This window comes from Penaeus japonicus, unplaced genomic scaffold, assembly GCF_977035675.1.
Source record: "Penaeus japonicus unplaced genomic scaffold, GWHDUDI00000001_assembly GWHDUDI00000007, whole genome shotgun sequence".
Classification (NCBI taxonomy): Eukaryota; Metazoa; Arthropoda; class Malacostraca; order Decapoda; family Penaeidae; genus Penaeus; species Penaeus japonicus.
In genome coordinates, this window is record NW_028234409.1 from 25,036,431 (window position 1) to 25,057,588 (window position 21,158).

General features: G+C 38.8%; 1 protein-coding gene across 8 annotated transcripts in view; it reads left to right on the forward strand.

Moving 5' to 3' along the window:
* Positions 1–21,158, forward strand: part of LOC122243099 (uncharacterized) — a 110,633-nt gene that overhangs the window by 80,280 nt on the left and 9,195 nt on the right. For 7 of the 8 annotated variants that reach the window (XM_086538591.1, XM_086538584.1, XM_086538585.1 and 4 more), the window contains 7 exons: positions 10,307–10,336; positions 16,699–17,069; positions 17,367–17,507; positions 17,618–17,703; positions 18,039–18,201; positions 18,547–20,467; positions 20,705–20,931. In XM_086538591.1, the coding sequence (XP_086394717.1) occupies positions 10,307–10,336; positions 16,699–17,069; positions 17,367–17,507; positions 17,618–17,703; positions 18,039–18,201; positions 18,547–20,467; positions 20,705–20,931 (2,939 nt within the window). The remainder of the gene's footprint in view (positions 1–10,306; positions 10,337–16,698; positions 17,070–17,366; positions 17,508–17,617; positions 17,704–18,038; positions 18,202–18,546; positions 20,468–20,704; positions 20,932–21,158) is intronic. The other variant, XM_086538587.1, reaches the window with a different exon arrangement.

Sequence of the window (21,158 nt, forward strand, 5' to 3'; positions counted from 1 at the left end):
CAGGACATTCACTTATCTTAATTTCTGAAGGTGTTTCCACATATCACTGCCTATCTAGCTCCTCTCACTTGTAGATATTCTCCTCCATAGCATACAGACCCTCTTGTTATGTTAATGCCATGCACAAATTTTCTAAGAACACACCGTTATTATGCAAAGATGTACATACTCATTCTAATTTCACAAAATTTTGCTTCTCTGGAGTCTTAGTACTACAATATTACCTTAATTTTAAAAAGTGGGCAAATTTGAGTATAGAGAATTGAACACTGATGTATGTCACTTTACAATTCCATGAGAGACATTTAGGAGGTTCAGTACTTGACTGTACTTTGGTTTTCAGCTAGTTACAGCTATTTAAATAGGTAGAGCTTGGGCTTTGTTGTGTTAGGGTGTTGATATACACAAATTTTTCCAAAAGAGACACTTTGGTAGATACATTTACAACAAGAGCCACACCTTATGCAAAAAAAAAAAGTAAAAATTACTGTAGGATGCTTATTGTTATACAAAATTTATATGAAGAAAATTTAGGGGCTAACTATTTTATTAGAACTTTAAGAATATTGAAGTTTAAGAAGGAATTTATAACAATGGTAGCAAATTGACCAAATGAATAGAATGTTTCCCTTTAACCGACGGGCCCGGCGAGAGCTGTCAACCCCCTACTTCGGGTCTAAGTAATATTGCCTGGGTTGTGACGCCGGGTACTGTGACGTGACACGCGCTTCACGTGTGTCTCCCAGCATAAACAATTTTTAGGGACGTCACACGTGTTACGCCCCGTCATCACGTACTTTTTATCGTGTCACACGGGTGTGAAGGTTTGTTGATATCAGTAAAGCTAAAAGACAGATTTTTCATATGTCACTTGTATATTTAATGATGAAAGCTATATCCTCCTTAGATGTTTTAATATATTCTTTGTCTGTCTCAATAATTATGACGGCATAATGGAATACCATCATGTGGCTTGATTTGGCTGAAGAAGTCCAGTTTGAGATAGAGGTAGTGATTCATGATAGGCTTACAATTCATTCTAGTATGAATAACCAAAAGCAAGTCATCCACCTAAGGACCTATCATTGATCTAAATGGTGGAATGGATGTTTGGATAATTAAAGTGATATAGTGTGATACACAAAATAGTATCTGTGATACTTTAAGCCAGTGATGCAGCAAATAATGCCTAATATTGTGATATTATTAGTACTATGATTTATTTTACTACTAGTATTGTACTATGATTTACTTTACTACTAGTATTTCCAAAGTTACTACCTGTTATATGAAAGCACATATATTATTATTTAAATTGTTTGCTATATTTACATTTCGTTTTATGTGCAAGGAAAGAAAGTAACAAAGTAAAGATTGAAGAGGATCCTTAGAGTAAGGAGGGAAGAAAAGCTAAAGAGCTAGCTGCTTGGAAAAATGAAAAAGTCTGAGATAAAAGAGGGGGGTGAAACCCCTTGCATGGTGGTTATATTGATTTAGGTTGCATAAGTTGACGGTGGGGGGTTGGGTTTCAGCTGTTAGTGTTTTGAGCCGGCGAGACAGCCTCACAGTAGGTATGATCTGCCATCTTTTTTTCGCCTGCTAGTGTTAGCATTGTGGGAGGTTATCTGCGATGTTAGTCTATTGCAGGTGAGACTCTCACCTGCCTCCTTTATGGTTCCTGGGAGCTGTGGGGAGGTCCAGTGGGTCGCCTTTTTTTTTTTTTTTTTTTTTTTTTTTTATAAATTGATAATGGCCTGAATGAGCAAATACAAACAAAATAGTAAAAGAAACACACAAATATGTGATGGTCATAGAAATGTATGGGTGAGTGATGTGAGCAAGTGAGAAATGATTGAACAGAACAGTGGTCTTTGTGAGAAAGTGGTGGGGGATGGGGAGGAGAGGAGGTGAGGTTAGAGAGGGAATGGTCAAGTGTGGTGGCATGTGAGGTAGTGGGTGATGGGGCGGAGATAATGAGGATAAACATGACACAAGGAACATAAACAAAGAATAGTATTTAAAAAACAGCATGATACCAGGAGCATGCATCATGAGCATGGCATAAGAATGAATGCATAAATGTAAACATATAATGGAAACATAAATAAGTGCAATAATAAGCAATAATAAAAGTGATATAAATGATAAGATGTATGTGTAGGCAGCGAATGTGTGAATGGATGCAGGGTGGGGTGGGAAGATGAGCTGGAAGATGTCTGATTCAGTAAGATATGGTCTGCGAGGAGGAATGTATGTGGGTGCAAGGGTTATAGGATCATGAGGGGTTTGTATTTCTACTGCCATAAATTCAGAGGAAAAGTTATAAAGAAGTTTGTTTCATGTTTTGGTTTACTGCAATGGGTTCGCTGTCGTCTTTTGTTTTCTTTTAAATGTATAGGTATTGTAGGTGAATATGCGGAGTGTGTGTGGATGTTTGAGTGAATGTGTAAATGAGTAGGACGTCAGGGTCATGTTGTCTGTAATGACTGCAGAGTTCGTGTCTTCTGTTTGGTGTCCTGGCGAGTACGTCGTGATGAACGTTTGCAAGGCGAGATGATAATGAAGTGTGAGTGGGTTGTGTTGCAGCCATTGCGTTATTTGGATGTGTTATACCAGCTGTTCTGTATGTGTTCAAGTTTGTTGTTTCAATTTCTCAATCATGTCTTTGTGAATGAATATATGTCCAGTGCATATGTGTTTTGTGATCGTCTGTTCGTGAATGTAGGGTTTATATGTTGTGTTTGTGTAGATCCATTTTATTGTACTTCTATATATTTCATGTGTGATTTGTTCTCTGTTCAGGTGCTTGTACTGTACCATACTACCATGCTTGTGTAGTTTTGGGTCTGACAGCATATGTCTGTTGTGGGTATGGTGTTGGTGAGAGTGGTGGTGCCTGAGCGGTTGTTTGTGTCTTAGTGGTTTGGCGTGGTGATATGTGTTGTGTTGGGCGTGGTGTTATGTTTGGTGTGGGTGTTGGTTTCCTCTGTGGCATGGTGCAGTGTTTTGGCTCTGGCTTGTCTATTGGCTGAGGCAAGGTTGTGGGGCTGTGAGTGTGATCCCCCATGAATCCCCGTTCCTGAGATAAAGCTGCAGAAGGCCATTATCTTTTAATCCCTTTTTTACGTGGTGGTAAAAGCCTAATTCTGGCTTCATAATATTACACAGTTGGGCGTGGGTGATGGCAGTCATCACGCCTACCGAGAGGTTGTCAGATAATTGTAAAATCACCTGTGGCTTTTTCTTCTCCTCCTCCTTCATCTCTTTTATTAGACTTTTAAACCATGTGTTCTGGGTGGCAGCAGTTGTCTGCTTTGCAATTTGCTTTGCAACTTTTTAAATTTGAATTTCTTTTTTCTCAATTTAATTTTTGTTGTCTCTTCTTTTCTTTATTGCTTTCTTTTGTAGTGGGCAAGAGTTTGCTATTGTTCTGTGCCCCTTGCCACAGTTCAGATATCTTTTGTTGTTTGATTTGCAGTCTCTGTAATTATGATTATTTGCTCCACAATCAGAACTCAAGCGGAGTTTCTCACCTTCAGGGCAGTTTGACTTTTAGTGTCCATATTTGTAGCAGCCCATGCATTGCTTAACATTCGTAAATCATTGTGGTTCAATTTGCATGGGACTTATGAACATGTGAATAAGTATAGACCTTTTTATTGGACCTTGGCAGGTATCCAAGAACTGGATCTTCATTAACCCATTTGCGCTGGTATGTGCTATCATGGGGTCGAAAAATATCCCAGGCCCCGGGTGAAGCCCAAAGATGTGGTTCATTTTCTGGCAGAGTCCCAGGCAGGGCAATGAGACGTGCTGAAGCATCAGCAATAAATCACTAGATTGTTCTCAAATATAATCGTTTACCGTAATTTCTAAGACTCTGCTACTGTAGTTTAGGTGTTTGAATGTCATAAAATGAAATATAACATTAAAAAAATGATATCACAGAAAACTATGTGATATTGATGACATCATGGTAATTTCTGCCTCTTGATCGGTTGAATAAAAAGATCAGTCGAAAACTATTGCAAAATCAAATGTGTTTGGCCAAGAAATAAGATAAAGTAAAAAATTACTTATGCAATACTACTTCTAATTTGTTGATTACTAGTGAAATCACGTCATGTCACGTCATGTTATGAGGTACATACTCATATGTATGTGTATGGTTATTCATATTGTTCTTTTCATTTTTTGGGAAAAAAAAAAGAATAAAATATGTTTTTTGATGCCACACTAAGAGATTGTTTCCACTTTTCTTTGGTATTTTCATATAGAAGTGAAGAATATAGGCAAAGTTAAATCAAATAAAACGGTTAAGTATCGATTCTTCATAATGAAGACTTCGATAGAGTTCTTTCCAGCTCTTCTTTAACCCTCTCTGGACAGGTGGTACACTACTGTACCGCTCATTCAAAACCCCGGTGGCCTGGTGGCACAATATTGTGCCAGCCATTTAATTGATTTAGGCCTAAGCGTTCGAAAGCCCCGGCATTGTGACATGCAAGGCTGGAATGCCCCCGTCGTGAGTGGGTTAATGGGATCGGGTTTCCTTGACTAGTTCTCTATTTAAGTGCTTGAGAACTATCAGTTTTGCCTTTAATTTGCCTTTAATTCAGTGGCATGATCAGTTCAAATCACTTAGTCTTAAGTAAGTTGATCAAATGGTCAGTAAACAGGATTTCTGCATTTGTTTCATCCTGGCATAGGATGATGAAATGGTCATGTGCAGAGATCACTCTAAGGGTTCATATTTCTGCGTCGAAAAGGGTCTGCAGGAGGGCTTCCCTATTAGCAAAATTCATAGCAACATGAAGGCAAAGGAACAATGGTTGGGGGAGGTTGTTATTTACACTTCTGACTCGAGGACGTGGCAGAAATTACAAATCTATCCCCGTCCTCTTTTGGAGGGGGGGGGGGTATAGAGACCATGTGGATGTTCCCACCTAATCAGAGGAGACCCCTTTTCAGGGGCCTATCCCTATCCCTGCTCTAGAGTTACAGGTTTATAAAGACCTGTGGTTCCCCTATCCCTATGCCCGCCCCATTCAGAGGAAGAACCGGGTGAGTACTCTGGTACCTCGAGAATATTGGAGCTTTGTACTTGGATATGCTCCCTGGTCTTTGGCTGCAGTCCTCCCTGAGGTGAATACCAGTCCCTACAGGTGAATCTTGTAGGCCCAGGGAGAGTACAGAGAAGATAAAAGGAATAGGTGAAGATAAAGAGGTCTAAGGAAATTTGATTACTTGGCCCTGAAAAAATATGATTATAGCTGAAGCTACACAAGTATTCAGGGCTTGTTGATCAAGCGCCAACCTAAGCTGAGGTCATCAGCTCGCAGGGAAGACTGGTTACAGGCTCTCCAAGGATGGCATTGCAGGTGACTTTGAGAAAGTCTGTGCTATGGCAGAGTTCCCTACTCCTGCCAACCTCATAGATCTTCGTGTATGATAGGGTTTCAAAAAGTTTGTGGAAAAAGGACATTATGAAAGAAAGGTTTCAGTTATGATGTTTATTTTTCAACATATGCTCCATTAAGGTCAATACACTCCTGCAAACGTTGATACCAGCCTTTAATCCATTCGCACTGTTTGACTTGCTATCACGTTCAGTGGTTCTTGGGTCAGACGCTGGTGATGAGATATTTGTTCGAGGCCGGCGCACCATGTGAGCGGGCGTATATCACTCGCTCGCGGCTGCACCCGAGAATCCTGAGGTGGTAGGCTTATGCGTTCAAAAACACTGGCATTCCGACCATTTAGAGCTGGAATAGCCCATGTGTGAATTGGTTAATAAGTCTGTCTGAGTAAAACTGAGGGTCATGTGATCTGAACCATGTTAGCGCAGCTCTTTTTACATCTTCAACCAAGGGAAAATTGATACCTTTCAATGTTTTTTTAAGATTGGAAACCAAAAGGTGTCAGATGGGGCTAAATCGGGGCTTTAAGGTGGATGTCGGATGATTTCCCATTGAAATTCTTGTCTGCCAAGCACCATGAGTGGGTGCATTGTCTTGGTGGAAGAGAACGAGTTGATTTAGTTTTCCAAGACGTTTTTCTGAGTTTTTTTGACAGTTTTCTCAAAATGCATTCATAATAAGCAGATGTAATTATTTTCTTGCTCTTGAGGAAGTCAACTAGCAAAATCCCCTCTGCATTCCAGAAGACATTGGTCATGACCTTTCCTCTGAAATGGTCAGATTTTGCTTTGACCGGTCCACTTCCACCCCTGGGTAGCCACTGCTTTTTTGTGATTGATCTGGGCGCAACAGCCTAGGGACCCATCAAGCGGAAAGCTTGCTTAGCCCCAAACTCTCCACCAGAATTATAAATGCAGAACCCACAAAGATGTGTTTCCTAATGATTCAGTGGTTATTTGTCTATCCTTTTCAATCATGTTGTGAAGAGCATCAATGTTTTCCTCACAAACCACTTCTGAACTGATTTATCCATTTGTAGGTTGTTGATTTCTTTGGGACATTGTCACCATAAACTTGTTTCAGAGCTTCAGTGATTTGCTTATTCTCCCAACCAAGTTTCATCATAAATTTAATGTTTGTCCTGGCCTTGATTTTTGGTGAATTCCATGTTGCTTAAATGGTGCCTGACTTCCAATGCATTATTACCTGCATTTAAGGGGTCATGTTTGAAAACATTATAACACGTTTGTACAAGAATGTTCAGGTGCATTAAAGTCAATATCATTCTATATGATTTTTAGTTGTCGACTGTTTCCACAAACTTTTTGAAGCCCCCTCGTATCTATGGGTCTAGTCAACCAGTTGGCAGAGTTCACGCCAGGTGGTGGAAGACTCAAACTATTGCAGTGTGGCTCTCGCTTCTTGACTAATAGAGAGACACATTACGCCACCATACAGTTACAAGCTGTAGTCTGGGCCATGTCCAAATGCAAGTTTCGTCTCACAGACCTCCTGCATTTTAGTTTAGTGATGGATCACAGCCCTTTGGTCCCTATTTTAAACCACTATTCACTGGATACATTTGAGAATTTCCATCTGCAGCATCTGAAGGTGGCGAAATTGTTTCAAGACTCACTCTAGTGAATGTGAAGGAGGGAGATGTGGGATATTATAGTGATATAGTGTGATACACGAAATAGTATCTATGATACTTGAAACCGATGAGATAGCAGATAATATTGTGATATTTGTTGTACTAAGATCTACTTTACTACTGTGATATTATTTCCAAAGTTACTACATGTTACATGAAAGCACATGAATTATTATTTACATTATTTGTTATATTTACGTTTCATTCTATGCACAGTCTGTAGCATGTATTCTTTATTTCTGTTGTACAATGCTTTATGTATATACCTCATACATCTGGCAACAACCCAGGAGATGAGAGGAGCAAGCTTGCCAGGCCATAAGGAGACCCAGAATGTCCCACTTTATTTTGTTGTTTTTACATCTCCAAAGAACCTACTTGACTTTTAGCTCAGTGTTTAGTCCTCCCACAACTTTAGAGGATTCACCATAGAGCATTGGCATGAAAAAAATTGATAGGGGTTAGATATAACAGATGTGACAGTTTTCCTTTTCCATTGGAAGGCTACATAGAGATTCAAAATAGGAAATGTGCAAATCTTAACCCTATGAAGACGGTGCGTCACACCTGTGTGACACAGCTAAATTCCCGATGCCAGGGCGTCATGCCAGTGTGATGTTTCCAATGCAATTTGCAATGGCCCGGCGTAGGGGTTTTCGCGTAGCGTGTGCCCCGTCGGGAAAGGGTTAATAGAGTTACAGATCATTAGTACCCATAAAGATATTTACTTTCCTCCTAGGTAGGGAATGAAAAAAAAATTGGAAGGAAAGGAAGGAGTAGATTAGGCATTATGGATACAGAGAATCATAAAAGGTAAAGGCATATTTTGAAGTTGCAACATTAGAATGGAGCAGCATGGATGGAGAAGTTTTCTGTATCTATGATAGAAATAAACTAAATGGTTGCCTTTTACTTGAGACACTTGCATGGTTGCAAAGTGTGGACAATTTCTCATTGTATGCACATTTGTAATAATTTTCAGATTTAGGTCAATGGGTCCATATGCATAGGTGACCTGTTTGCATGTGTGTGCTCTGTGCATCATAGAATTTGCTAACCATCATAATATTTTCATATAATGAAGGGTAGCATGTTTAAAATGTAATAATAATACAACAAGGGTCTTTCACTAACTACCCAATAATAATCTTGATAGATAGAAGTTTCAATATCTTATTATTATTACTATAGTTTGCCTTTTCTGACCTGTCCACTGAATATCTCAAGTTATAGTTATAAGTGTCAACTACACGTTACTGGCTAATGTTTGGCTGGAAATCAATGTGTATGATATCATAAGTTATATGTGATAAATCTTTCAAGCTATTAATATGGTAACACATTTGAATGTGTAGAAATACTAAGAACCCTTACACATTCACACACAAATCCCAAACTTTCCAATTAGACTGATATTATGGAATGCAAGGACACAAAGACAACCATGTATCAAACACACTAGACTGATTGGATGCAAAGAACAGTGGGCTTTGAATAATTATTCTTTCCCTAATTTCATGTATGTTAAAAAAGAATGATCTGGCATTGTAAGTGCAAATAAAAGATATTTTAATAATTCACAGCATGTAAATTACATAGGTAGTATTTGAAATAACATTCATCTGATCATCAAAGTTGACATCCTGGTATAGAGAACTTGTTTGTACTCTTACATTTCCACCAATGTCTTGTGATGATGTTGCAGATTCACTTCAACACTATTTCATGTCATTTTCCATTTTAACTATGTAATTTACATTAAGGATATTATTGAGATACCTTTTATTTGCACTTGTACAGCCAGATGTCTTTCTTAAATACTTAATTGAGAAGATTAATTATTTAAAACCTGTTTTTTGTTTATGTAGACTAGAGGTTGGCATCTTGCTATGTGCCATCGCTCTATAAAGATAGTGCTAGATAGAGACCGTGGATGAGTGCCATTCAAGGCTCTCTCTCCTGCTGGTGCTAGAAGAAAGTGTTGCCATCTAGTTTTTGGATGTTAGGTTTGCTTAACCTGTTCCCGACGGGACCAATCCAGCTTAAAAAGACCAAAATTCCGGGACTCTTGAACGCATAAGCCTAATGCGTCGGGATTCTCGGCCGCACTGGCCGTGAACCAGCACTGTGCGCTGGCTCCTCCCGCGCGCCGGGCTGGACAAAATAACGCGTCCCCGGCGTGTGGCCCAAAAACCACTAGACGTGATATCTAGTCACCCGTCGTTAACGGGTTAATATTATAGTAATTATAGTAATTATGACTGTAATAGTCATCCTCACTCACTCCTTATTTATAGCACAATAAAATAGCAGTGATTCAAAATCCCTGAACGTCATGTAAGTCATGATGCCCGTCGTCAGGCCAAAGCTCCTGCGTCATGTATGTCATGATGCCCGTCCGCAATTAGTTAAATATATAACTGCATTGATAGCTTGAATATTTATCACATCTAACTAACAATATTAGACATATTGCTTTTCAGCCAATCAGTAATGTGCTCATGTGCCAGATCACTGATAACTTGTGGACAGACCAGATAAAACAGACTCTATAGGTAATGCAAATTCTCTTATTAGAAGGCAGGCAAACAAATTCTAAGATATATATGTGTTTTAGAGAGTGCAATTTATAAAAACATTATATATCAATTATACTTCTTAAAAATGAAAGAAAATAAAAGTGTAGAATTATAATTTGAAATAGTAAATGTAATGTTGCTGTTTCATATTAAGTAATAGATATATTTTAGCATCACTATTAAATTCTTTTAAATTCTTTGAACTCGGAATTGCATTCTATCTGACAGAGAATGCAATTTAAGGTAACTAATTGACTTGACTTTACCTTATGTATTTTTCTTTAATAAGTATATTAAAATTAGATAAGGTATTCAACTAAAAATACTCATAAAATGTCAATATATCTGAAAAGTTAATATTATGACAGATTTCAACCTTTTAATATCCAGGCTGTAATAATAGAACATTAGATTTACAGCTGTGAAAAGACATCAGATAAAATTAGCCTCCAGAATACAAAAAAATGCATACAGTGCTTATTCACCAAAGTTCATATTAAATTAGCTTGATATACACATATTGATGCGCACCATTTGTAGAAATTTAGTGGGATGCATTTTGTGTGATGATTCTTCACTTGTATGTTTCTTGTGCTTTGTTGCTTTTTATCACATCTGATCACCAATCTGTGCTTTGCACCTTTGTTTTACAGGGAGTCTCCTGAAGCAGAGCAAGGACTCGGGTAAGATGCGTTGTGCTTTTTGAGCCTTATTTTTACTACTCTCTTGGTTTCTACTTCTCTCTCTCTCCTCTTTCCTCTCTCTGTGCTTCTTTCTGTCTTTCCTCTGTCTCTCCTCTTTACGCTCTCTGTGCCTCTTTCTGTCTTTCCTCTGTGTCTCTCCTCTTTCTCTCTCTATCTCTATCTCTATCTCTATCTCTGTCTCTCCTCCCCCTCCTCTCCCCTCCCCTCCCCTCCCCTCCCTCCCCTCCCCTCCCCTCCCCTCCCCTCCCCTCCCCTCCCCTCCCCTCCCCTCCCCTCCCTTTCTCCCTCTCTCCTTCACTCCCTCTCTCCCTCTCCCTCCCTCTCCACCCCCTCTCTGTCTCTGTCTTTGTCTCTCCTCTCTTTTCCTGTCTCCTTCTCTCCTTCTCTCCCTCCCTCTCTGTCTCTGTCTCTCCTCTTGCCCCCCTCCTCTCTCTCTCTCTCTCTCTCTCTCTCTCTCTCTCTCTCTCTCTCTCTCTCTCTCTCTCTCTCTCTCTCTCTCTCTCTCTCTCTCTCTCTCTCTCTCTCTCTCTCTCTCTCTCCCCCCCCCGCTCACCCCCTTTCTCTCTCCCCCTTTCTCTCTCCCCCTTTCTCCCTCCCCCTCTCTCCCCCTTTCTCCCTCCCCCTTTCTCCCTCCCCCTTTCTCCCTCCCCCTCTCTCCCTTAGTTCTGTCAATTTTGCTTTATGCTGAGTTAGTAATAGTTTATTTTGCATAGCTAGTTATGAGTTGTGTTAATAGCATGGTTCTTAGTTAAGCTGTGTATATTGCTAAAACTTTCAAAAGTAATTTCCAGAAAAAAATATTGAAAGAAGACTGACAATATATGATTTTCATTATAAAGATTTTTCTTAAATCTAAAATATGATATTAAAGCACTTGCACGCACACGCACACGCACACGCACACGCACACGCACACGCACACGCACACGCACACATATATACACACACACACACATACAAACACACACACATATCAGCATGGTCATAAGAAAGTTACAGATAACTAGCCCAAGAAATGCTTAGAAGTTTAAAGAATTTACTTCAAATTATGGAAACCAAATCAAAGAAAATTCTTTTAACTGAAGATTTAATAGCAGAATCAACAGAGAAACTTGAGATTCAAAAGCACCATCAGATTCATTGAATGTGAATTTGCTGGAAATAAAAAAACAGCATTGCCTTCATCAAACCATAGCTGAATAAACTATGGAAAATGGCATGGACATGCTATCTATGGTGCTTGACCTAATAAATAAAACAAATAAAGTTGATATGAAATGCTCAAAATTCTGTCCTCTATAGAGGATGAGTGTTCATTTAGTAATTATATTAGTTTATATATTGCTTTATATAGGAAGAAACAATTGAAAAGAGAGAATTTTAGAAGAAGTACATCTACAAGAAAGGTTATTAACAAATTGAAGAAAGTTCTTTGAGAACAAAGAATGCACTGAAATTGTAAAGAAAAGATATAATTAAGATGTAGTGAGATCTGTAATAAATGAGTTATGTGTATGTGCCAAAATTCAAAGACTGAAGCAATAAAATACCAAAAAAGGTTCAACGAAAAATATAGGAGAGCAAGAGAAAACAAACATCACTTGCAGAAAAGATTCAGAAGACATAGGTCATAAAGTAGGGAGAAATGAGGCATTGAGAGATTACAAGAGAGATTTTTAGGATATTTACAGAAGCTCCAAAAACAACCTAAACTTTTCTACAATTATTTAAATAGTAAAACTAAAGCAAAGATCATATTTTTGCTACTAAAGATGGAATCATTTTCTATACTAAAAAAAAGAAATGTATGAGATTCTAAATGAAAAATTCCAATTAGTCCTTGTTAAAGATGCCTTCCTTTAACCAGAAAGGAATTTGGTTGCCACAACTCAGTATCTTGGGAACATCACACTCAAGAAAAAGGAAATAAGGATCTATTAGTGAAATTAGGAAAAGGAAAGTGGAATGACCAGATGGTTTTCTCAAAGAATGTGCTGATCAATTCGGTCTACTGTTACTTTTGTTATTTCAAAACTCAATAGATAAAGGAAATCAACCAAAATCATGGAAGTCAGTGAGCATCACCCCTTCTACACAAGAGTGATGATGAGCAAAACCCTCTGAATTATATACCAGTATTACTAGCAAGTGAAAAATATGAATTACTGGAAAAGATAATGAACAACTTGTGAAACAAAATATGATATTAAACCATTGCTGATGGGGGATAGATTTGCTTACCCAATCTCCAGGACGGGTTTTATTTCAGAGCAAGGCAGCTTCTTGCAACATACCCTTATTTTTCCCACTCTCAGTCACTCATTGAAAAACTAGAGCAATTTGTGTGTTTTGTTGTATTGAAAGACTTATATGTGTCATATGACAGGCTCTATCAATACTGCAGTTGACTAAAATTGTAGTATAGGGTCCATATCAGCTCATTATTCTCTTTATACTCAGTGTGATAGAAGTATTGCACTTTTATGGGAGGACATATAGCAACAATTTGGATTCAGGGAGGACCAATCATAAGTATCAAATTTACTCTGCTTTTACAACAAAATTACTGATATACTGTAAGAGTGAGAAGATTGGGAAGAATTAGTATACTTTGATTTCAAAAAGGCCTTTGACAGAGCATCAAGTGTCACATAATAGACTGATGCAGAAATTGGAACATAGGTGGAGTTGAAGAAAAACTCCTCAAATGGACAAAGGGCTCTTTATATGAAAGAAGAATGAATACAGCAAATAGAGGGAAACACTCTACATGGAGACAAGTAACAAGTGGAGTACCCAAGAGTCAGTATTGGCACCAATTATGTTTATTTTCATAAATGAACTACAATCAAACATAAATTCAGAGAGTTGTCAGTATATGTTTGCAGATGATACAAAAAGAGGAGTAACAGTTGTGGATGTATGCCAGTTTCCAAAAAGACATTGAAAGCTTGTTCAAAAAGAGCTGTCCTTGGAATATGGAATTTGACAACAATAAATGCCAGGCACAGTGATAGTAAACATCAACTCATACACCAGTACAAGCTAAGAAAAACAATATTAGATACGTCAAGAGAAAGAAAAAGACCTCAGAATACTTGTAATTATTGGTAATAATAAAAAAGTGCTATCACTGATAACAAACATGAACAGGGCATTCATGTGGAGGTATGGTAAGAAAAATCATCAGATCATAAGACCTACTCTAAAATACACTGCAGTAATATGGAGTCCACATCTAGGAAAAGTTATAGACAAACTGGAATGAGCCACAACTAGATGGGTACCAACTTTAACCCATTAGCAGCGGATGGCATGATTTGCTGCCAAGGCAGAGTCGGTCATAGACGCGGATGGCACCATGCCAGACGATGTAAACCTGTCATCCTACTGCATAGACCTTTTTTCAATACCGCGATCAATGGGTTAAGGGACTTGGAACAAATATCAGAAATCTAAACTTGCAACATTAGAGAAAAGACGAAAATGAGTTGATATGATTATGCTTTACTATTATATGTCTGGAACAATTTAAGTTAGACAAGGAAGATTTTAAGTAAAAGAGGTACAAGAGGTCTTAGTATTGGGATGTAAAGAAATTGTTTTCCAAATAGGACCATTGATGGCATACATTCTAGATATAGCAGATGGATCCCCTTGAACTCAGCTCTCTTTCTCTTATTTAAACAACTAACTAAGACCATGCAAGTATGCACACACACATACACATATGATATATGTTTTATAGCATGTGTGATATGAATAATATCCATTATGTACGTTACATAGATTTGCATATATTAACATATTTATTTAACCCTTAAAAGATGTTACATTTTTTTATCTGACATAGAATAACTTTTTTTATTTTTGATGAATATCCTCTAATGGTTGATAACATTATTTGTTTTCTGAAGTTTATTTTATGAGTAAAATAATGAAATATAAGGGAGTTGAGCAACACTGACCTGTCCCTGACTGCTATTAGTGTACCTTTAGGTGCCCACCCTCCTGTTTTGATTAGATAACACCTATGCTCCCTTTGGGAAAGTTGCACCTTGGCTGGCTTCTAAGCATTTTTAATGATGTTATAACTATGATCATTTTTAACTAAATTCCCAAGAGGATCATAGACTAGAAATACTCATTAGTCATGAAGAAAAGGTAGGATATAGAGAATCATTTTAATTTGAGTCACACCAGGGTTTGTATTTGGGTAATGCCACTCCTGCTGGCTTGATAACAAGCCTCTTTGAGCACTTTTCATGTGTCTATACCAGTGATTCCCAAAGTGTATGCTGCCATTACCTCCTTGGTGTGCTGCGAAAATAATATAATTTTGCTAGGTTTCGAGAATTCATCACATTGATCGCGAGAATAAGTCTAAGACTATATATATAATCAAAGAGCAGGTGTGCCACCAAAATATTAGTTGTTTCTTAGTGTGCTGTCATACTAAGAAGTTTGAAAACCACTGGTCTATACAAATGGAACTCATATATACATACATGATGATGCATGTTTTGAGTTAGAAATCATGACATGATAGGATGTCATCTGGCAGGAGCAAATTATTCCCATGACATGATGTCACGCTAGAGACATCTGACTCTGGAATCAGAATCAATTCAGGGATGATCATCCTTTTGCCTAGGCCTATACACAATCTTAAGTTTTGCCCATATCCTAATTTTGTTCCAGAGGAGTAACCATTTGTAATCTAGAATCATTATAAAGAATTGTTCAGTATTATTATGTACTTATAACATCATTAAAAAATATTGGAAGTCAGCCTAAGCATACTTAACCCCAGAAGTAAGGCTATAGGAACCCCAGTTTCCATGGCCAGTCTCGTGTTAGTTCCTTATGCACACTTGAAACCCTAGTGTTATAACATGTAAACTAAAGAATGTCAGTATTTATATGATCTATAGAAATACATCCACCTAAACAAAGGTAAACAAATAAACAAATACATGCACCTAAACAAAAGTAAACAAATAAACAAACAAAAGATGGAGAGAGAAAGAGAAAAGCAAGAGTGAGAGGGAGAGAGAAAAGGAAGAAGAAAGACCTTACAAGGAGTGATTGCATATGTGAAATGAGGAACAGGAGTCGGGAGTTTGTTTAGGTCAGCTGAGTCATAAATGATACTCAGCATTTAATTAGCTCCTTCAGGCACTTTTGCTAATAAATAGTCTTCATTCTTGAGAAATATCTGGTGGGATTTTTATTTGCAGATTTTATAGAATGGAGATGTGAAAGAAATGTGTCAATTAATAAATCCAGTGACACCAGGATAGCATGTGTATATATATACACTGTATACTATGGTTTTGTTTTGAATTGTTATTTTACACGTAGAGGACTCCGGAAGTGCTTAGTACCAATGAGTCAATTACTAGGCTCACCCAATTACAAGTATTTACTTTTTATCACTGTTAATAATGATGCTAATGTAGTATAGAAATAACTCTTTCCCAAAAAATCAAGAAATGGTGTCTGGTAAACAGGTGAGGTCAGTTAGGCCCAGTTATTGAATCTTTTGTGTCAAGATCAGTGCATGTACCCAATCTCAATGGATTAGCATTAAATATACTTTGGTTAATGAATCTATAAAGTGGTCATTTATAAGTACTGTTGAAAGTAAATCTGGTGGTAGTTATTTCAAAAGTATTAATTAAATGTATTAATAAAACTAGTGCTGATTACAATGCACGAGATTGAAAAGGCTTTAGACATAGAAAATTTGTTCTTGATGCAGAGATAGTATTGACAGATATGAACAAGCATGTGTGAATTTTTTTCCATTATTAGTCTTTAACCCACTCACGCCGGATGACGTGCTGACACGTTTCGTGGTTTTCGCGTCAGACGCCGCCGACGAGATATCTGGCCAAGGCCGGCGCTCGGGGTGAGCGAGCGGGCAGCCCAGGCTCGCGGCCCGTGCGCCCGAGAATCTCGAAGCGTTCGGATGATGCGTTCGAAAACCTCGGTATAGCGACCGTGCAAAGCCGGAATGGCCCCGGCGTGAATGGGTTAAATGTGCTTTGGCAATCGTACATATATTTCTGGCAAAAGCTGAGATTTATTTTGAAGAAAGGTTTAATACATTTTTGTAACAAATGTTAAATGCTAATGTAAAAGAAAAAATGTCTCTTTGGTTAGCAGATTGTTTTATTGAAAATTTATTTCTAAACCAAAGCAGCTAGTATGCACTCAATTAGTCTTGTTATTATGTTCAAGGTTACTGAAGGGAGATTCCAAGAGGTGTGTATGTCTAGCTCCTATGTTACTCAAACAAGCTATATACTTACCAGTCTTTTCACACTGATCAATAGGTTGTTCAGCAAGAAAGACGTTGACTACCGGCAGCTGCTACCCCGACCTGCCCTCCTTCCTACACCTGTTGGCCCAGCTTTTAATATCACAGACCAGGATGATCGGAACCCAAACAGCAGAGACCCAGGTGTGAGAGACCCTTCAGCCAGAGATCCACTGGCTCCAATTAATCCTTCAGATAATCAAGACCTCAACATCGCACGTGCCAAAGGAGAGCTGGGACCTCCAGGTGTTGGCAGCCCACTTTTGGGACCTATTGACCCTCGCATGAGGAAACCCAGTTTCAACAGTCCTCATGCTGCATCCTGGGAGAAATTCAGAGAAAAGAATCCTGAATTCAAGGAATACCAGCGGCAAGCTAGTACTTCAGGTGAGATCTCATCCCCTTATCTCTTTGTTTTGATAACATATGTTATATAGTTTGAAGTAAACAAGATCTTACATTGTTACTACTTAATAAGTTTGTTTATTGATTTATTTAATTCTGTAGCTGTTAAGTACATTCTCTGTAATTTTTCAAATTCAACTCACTTTAAGGTCTATAAAATTGTTTGTAGAAGATTGTATTTATTATGTATTGATTATGTAAGTTAGATTTTTAAAACAAATGTTGAGGATACAATATAATTAATTTTATCTGTTGACACAACCTTCTGCTCATAAACAGAGTCTGAACGGCGCTTCAGCCAGGAAGGAGAGGAAGTGGAGCCCCCATTCTTTGATAATCACCATGGATTCCCAAATCGAGGCCGGAACTTTCGAGGCAGAGGGCGAGGCCATAGAGGCATGGGCATGGCAGGCAATCTAGGTAGGATTAGGTCACAAAACATTGAGATCCGATTTTATTAGTTTGTTTTTTCATTGGATGTGCTGTAAAACATCAGATGTCGAATATTGAATTCTTTATGATAATTGCAGGAGATGGTCGCAGGAAGCTGTATGAGGATGATGAGGATAGCCCTGGATCTCCAGGAAGAGGAGAGGCTGCAAGACAGAATTATCAAGTAAGAATTTTAGTTAGCATGTTTCTATAGGTAATGCATTTATTGTTAATTTTGAAAATTTAATGCATGAGTCTTTTTCTTCTTCTTCCCCTTCTTCTTGAAAATCTTCAAAGTACCTTTATGTTCAAGGAAAATTGGCAAGATGATATTCTATTCTTTACATCTAGCATTTAACACAGTAAAGTTAGAAGATCTTTTCTTATACAGCATTTAACCCAGATCTTCTCTTATACTTGATGACTTATTTATGACTTTACTAGTGTATCCTCTATACACAGTTTCACATTTATAATGTTATCAGGAGTATCTGTGTACTTAATTCTCAATTTTTGCAGGTGATTGTGAAACAAGCAGAAGAGCAGATGCGTCGAGGAGAGATCAACCTTAGTCAGTACAACCAGTTACTGACCACAGTAGTCACTTTAGTGGAGCAAGACAAAATTCGTGAAGCACAGTACAGGGACAGGCGGCATCACAGAACACCTTCACATTTCCCAGGTATGGCATTTTATCTTATAGGCAAGAAGTTAATTGAATTACAATATTGTTGAACTACAACACAAAACCAATTATCAGCCTAACTCCTGCTCATTTATACATTAGGGTATTGAAAATCTTCTCCACCTTTTTTTGTGTTCCGTCATGTTGTGACACTTATTAGGAATATGTGCTGTATACTTGGTATAGCAATACACATAGTTCAGCTAAACATTTTTTATTGTAATAAAGAAAAAAAAAACTTTTGCCTATTGATAGGGTTTCTATAATGAATAGAATGCAAATAAGATATATAATGTAATTTTGGGGATATGGTTAATTTATATATGATTATTTTTCCTCTAGATGATGGAGACTGGACAGGCCCAGGTGAGACTCCACTGTCAGGTCCTACCTCTGGACCACCTACCTCAGCATCAGGGCCACGTTCAGGACCAGGTCCAGGACCAGGATCCGGACCAGGATCAGGACCAGGACCAGGACCAGGATCAGGACCAGGATCAGGACCAGGACCAGGACCAGGATCAGGGCTAAGTTCAGGCTCTGGACCAGGCCCAGGTTCAGGGCCAGGCCCAGGCCCAGGCCCAGGTCCAGGACCTGGTCCTGGTCCGGGTCATGGAAGGGGAATGCGGGAGAATCACATGAGAGGTGGGCGAGGGGGTTACATGGGTCCCAACGGACCTCCATCTAGAGGTGGCCTTGGGATGGGACGAGGCCTTCCAGGTGGGCGGGGTGGGCCCCCAGGAGGGCCAGAAGGTGAAGATGGATGGGGCAGAGGAGGCATGAGAGGACGAGGCAGAAGAGGGAGAGGAGGATTCATTCAGGATGACCGCAATTGGGGATACAGGGAAGGAAACCTGGAAGATGAATGGACAGGTGAGCCTGACCTTCCATTTGTCACAGAAGAGAGGTTAAAGGCTGTGGCCAGGGATTCCGAGACAAGAACGATTGATATTGACAAAGTTCCAAGAGAAATCCGAACATACGGTAACACTGCTGTGATCCTCTTGGATTGGGATGATCCCCGGATTCTCACATTTGGAGAAGGTCACTGTAATATTGTATTTGATGAAGGCCAGTTTGTGTTGCCGATGAGAATAGGGGAAGACTATAAAGAGTTTACAATTGCTGGAGAGACACACCGTGTAAAATTAGGTGTCCCAACAAAGGAACTGATGTTAGACAACAGAGGATATCAGTGCTTCTTTGGTGGGAAACCAATAACAGTACATCTTGCAGGACAACCAAGAACAGTGAGATTAGATGGAAAACCTCCTAATGTAAACATAGGACCTGTCAAGAATACAGACTTTGTTGCAGGGAAGATTCAGCTTGTAATCCATGCTAGAAAAGTTGTTCCCCTTTACTTGGATGCTAAACCACAGCGCTTTAATATAGATGGCAGGCCATTTATCATTAAGTTTGTGGACGCTTTAAGAGCAGTCACTATTAATGATATCAAGTTCCCAGTGGAATTTGGAGGTTTGCCAATCAGCATTAGTGTACGCGGTTATAGACGCTTCCTGCGATTCACTGCTCTGCCTGCTGGTATTATACCAGGACAGGTAACCATTCATGGAATGGAAAGTGAAGGGCAGAAGCTGTCAGGTGTTTCAGGTAGTCCAGCTCAAGATCAGTTTTCAGGGGAAGAGAGAAACATGCCAACCATGAAAGGTCCCAACAGACGGTCACCCCCTGTTGGGATTCCCAGGAAACCCCCTCCAAATTACCCAGAAAAAACAAAGGTGGGCCCGCATTCATCCCTAGGACCAGATGGAGTTTTCCTAGCTCAGGGACCACCTCCAACACAGAGACCAATGCAGGGGGGGCCACCTCAAGGTCCTCCCCCACAAGGTCCTCCTTCTGTGCCACCTCCACAGCTTGGTCCCAGTTCTGGAGTGTTACCAATATCGAATATAAACAACCCTCCAGCCCCACAGGCCATTGCCTCACTTAATGATATTCTCAGTCATCCACCACCACAGGTTGGCATTCCTCCAAATGCTGTCCCAGGCTCTTACATGACAACGCAACTTCCTCCAGGACCTAATAAGGCCTCTCAACCAGTTCCTCAAGCTCCTCTTGATCTTAATTCTTTGTTGGAGAACCTCACTCGCACTGGCCTCATATCAACTAAAGTACAAGACAAATCCAAAGCAAAGAAAGAGGAAGAACAGAAGAAAGAAGAGGAGGAGGAGGAGAAAGAAAAGGAAGAATATGAACTTATTCCTGTTGAATTCATGTTCAACTCAGAAAATCTACGAAAGTAAGTACTGATTGTTTATATTAAAGAATGGAAATTGTGATACCAAATTACCCTTCATTATTAATTGATATTCATTATTCTTGTTCCTTGGCATTTTTTTTGGGGGGATGCATGTATAAGTTCCTTAGAACAAATCATATAGATCAGTAGTTCCAGTAACAGTTGCAACTTTCTGATGAAAGAGAGGAACATTAAAATTCAAGACCTTGTAAAAAATATTCTTAATTATCTTTACAGGAGGAGAAAATGGCTTATTGAAGTGATTTACCGTGGAATGCAGTGTTCATCTTGTGGCCTTCGTTACCCACCAGAACAAACGCTTCAGTATTCCCATCATTTGGACTGGCATTTCCGTCAAAACAGACGCCAGCAGGAGTCCACGAAAAAGGCAAACACCAGAAAGTTCTACTTTTCTATTCAGGACTGGTTGCAGTATGAGGAAATTGAGGATGTTGAAGAAAGAGGTAATAGAATTGTTATGGAAAAATATCAAGTTATTAGATTAGGAATATTAATTTAGATTGGTTGGATATAATGAAATGACATATATTTTCTTTCAGTTATCTGTTACATTTCTTTTTTTCTCTTTTTATTTTTCTTCAACTTCTTAGAATTCAAGTCAATTTGTTTACTTGATTTCCAATCCCCCTCATCACTTGTCTCCACTTTATGTAACTAGCCTTTGTTCTTC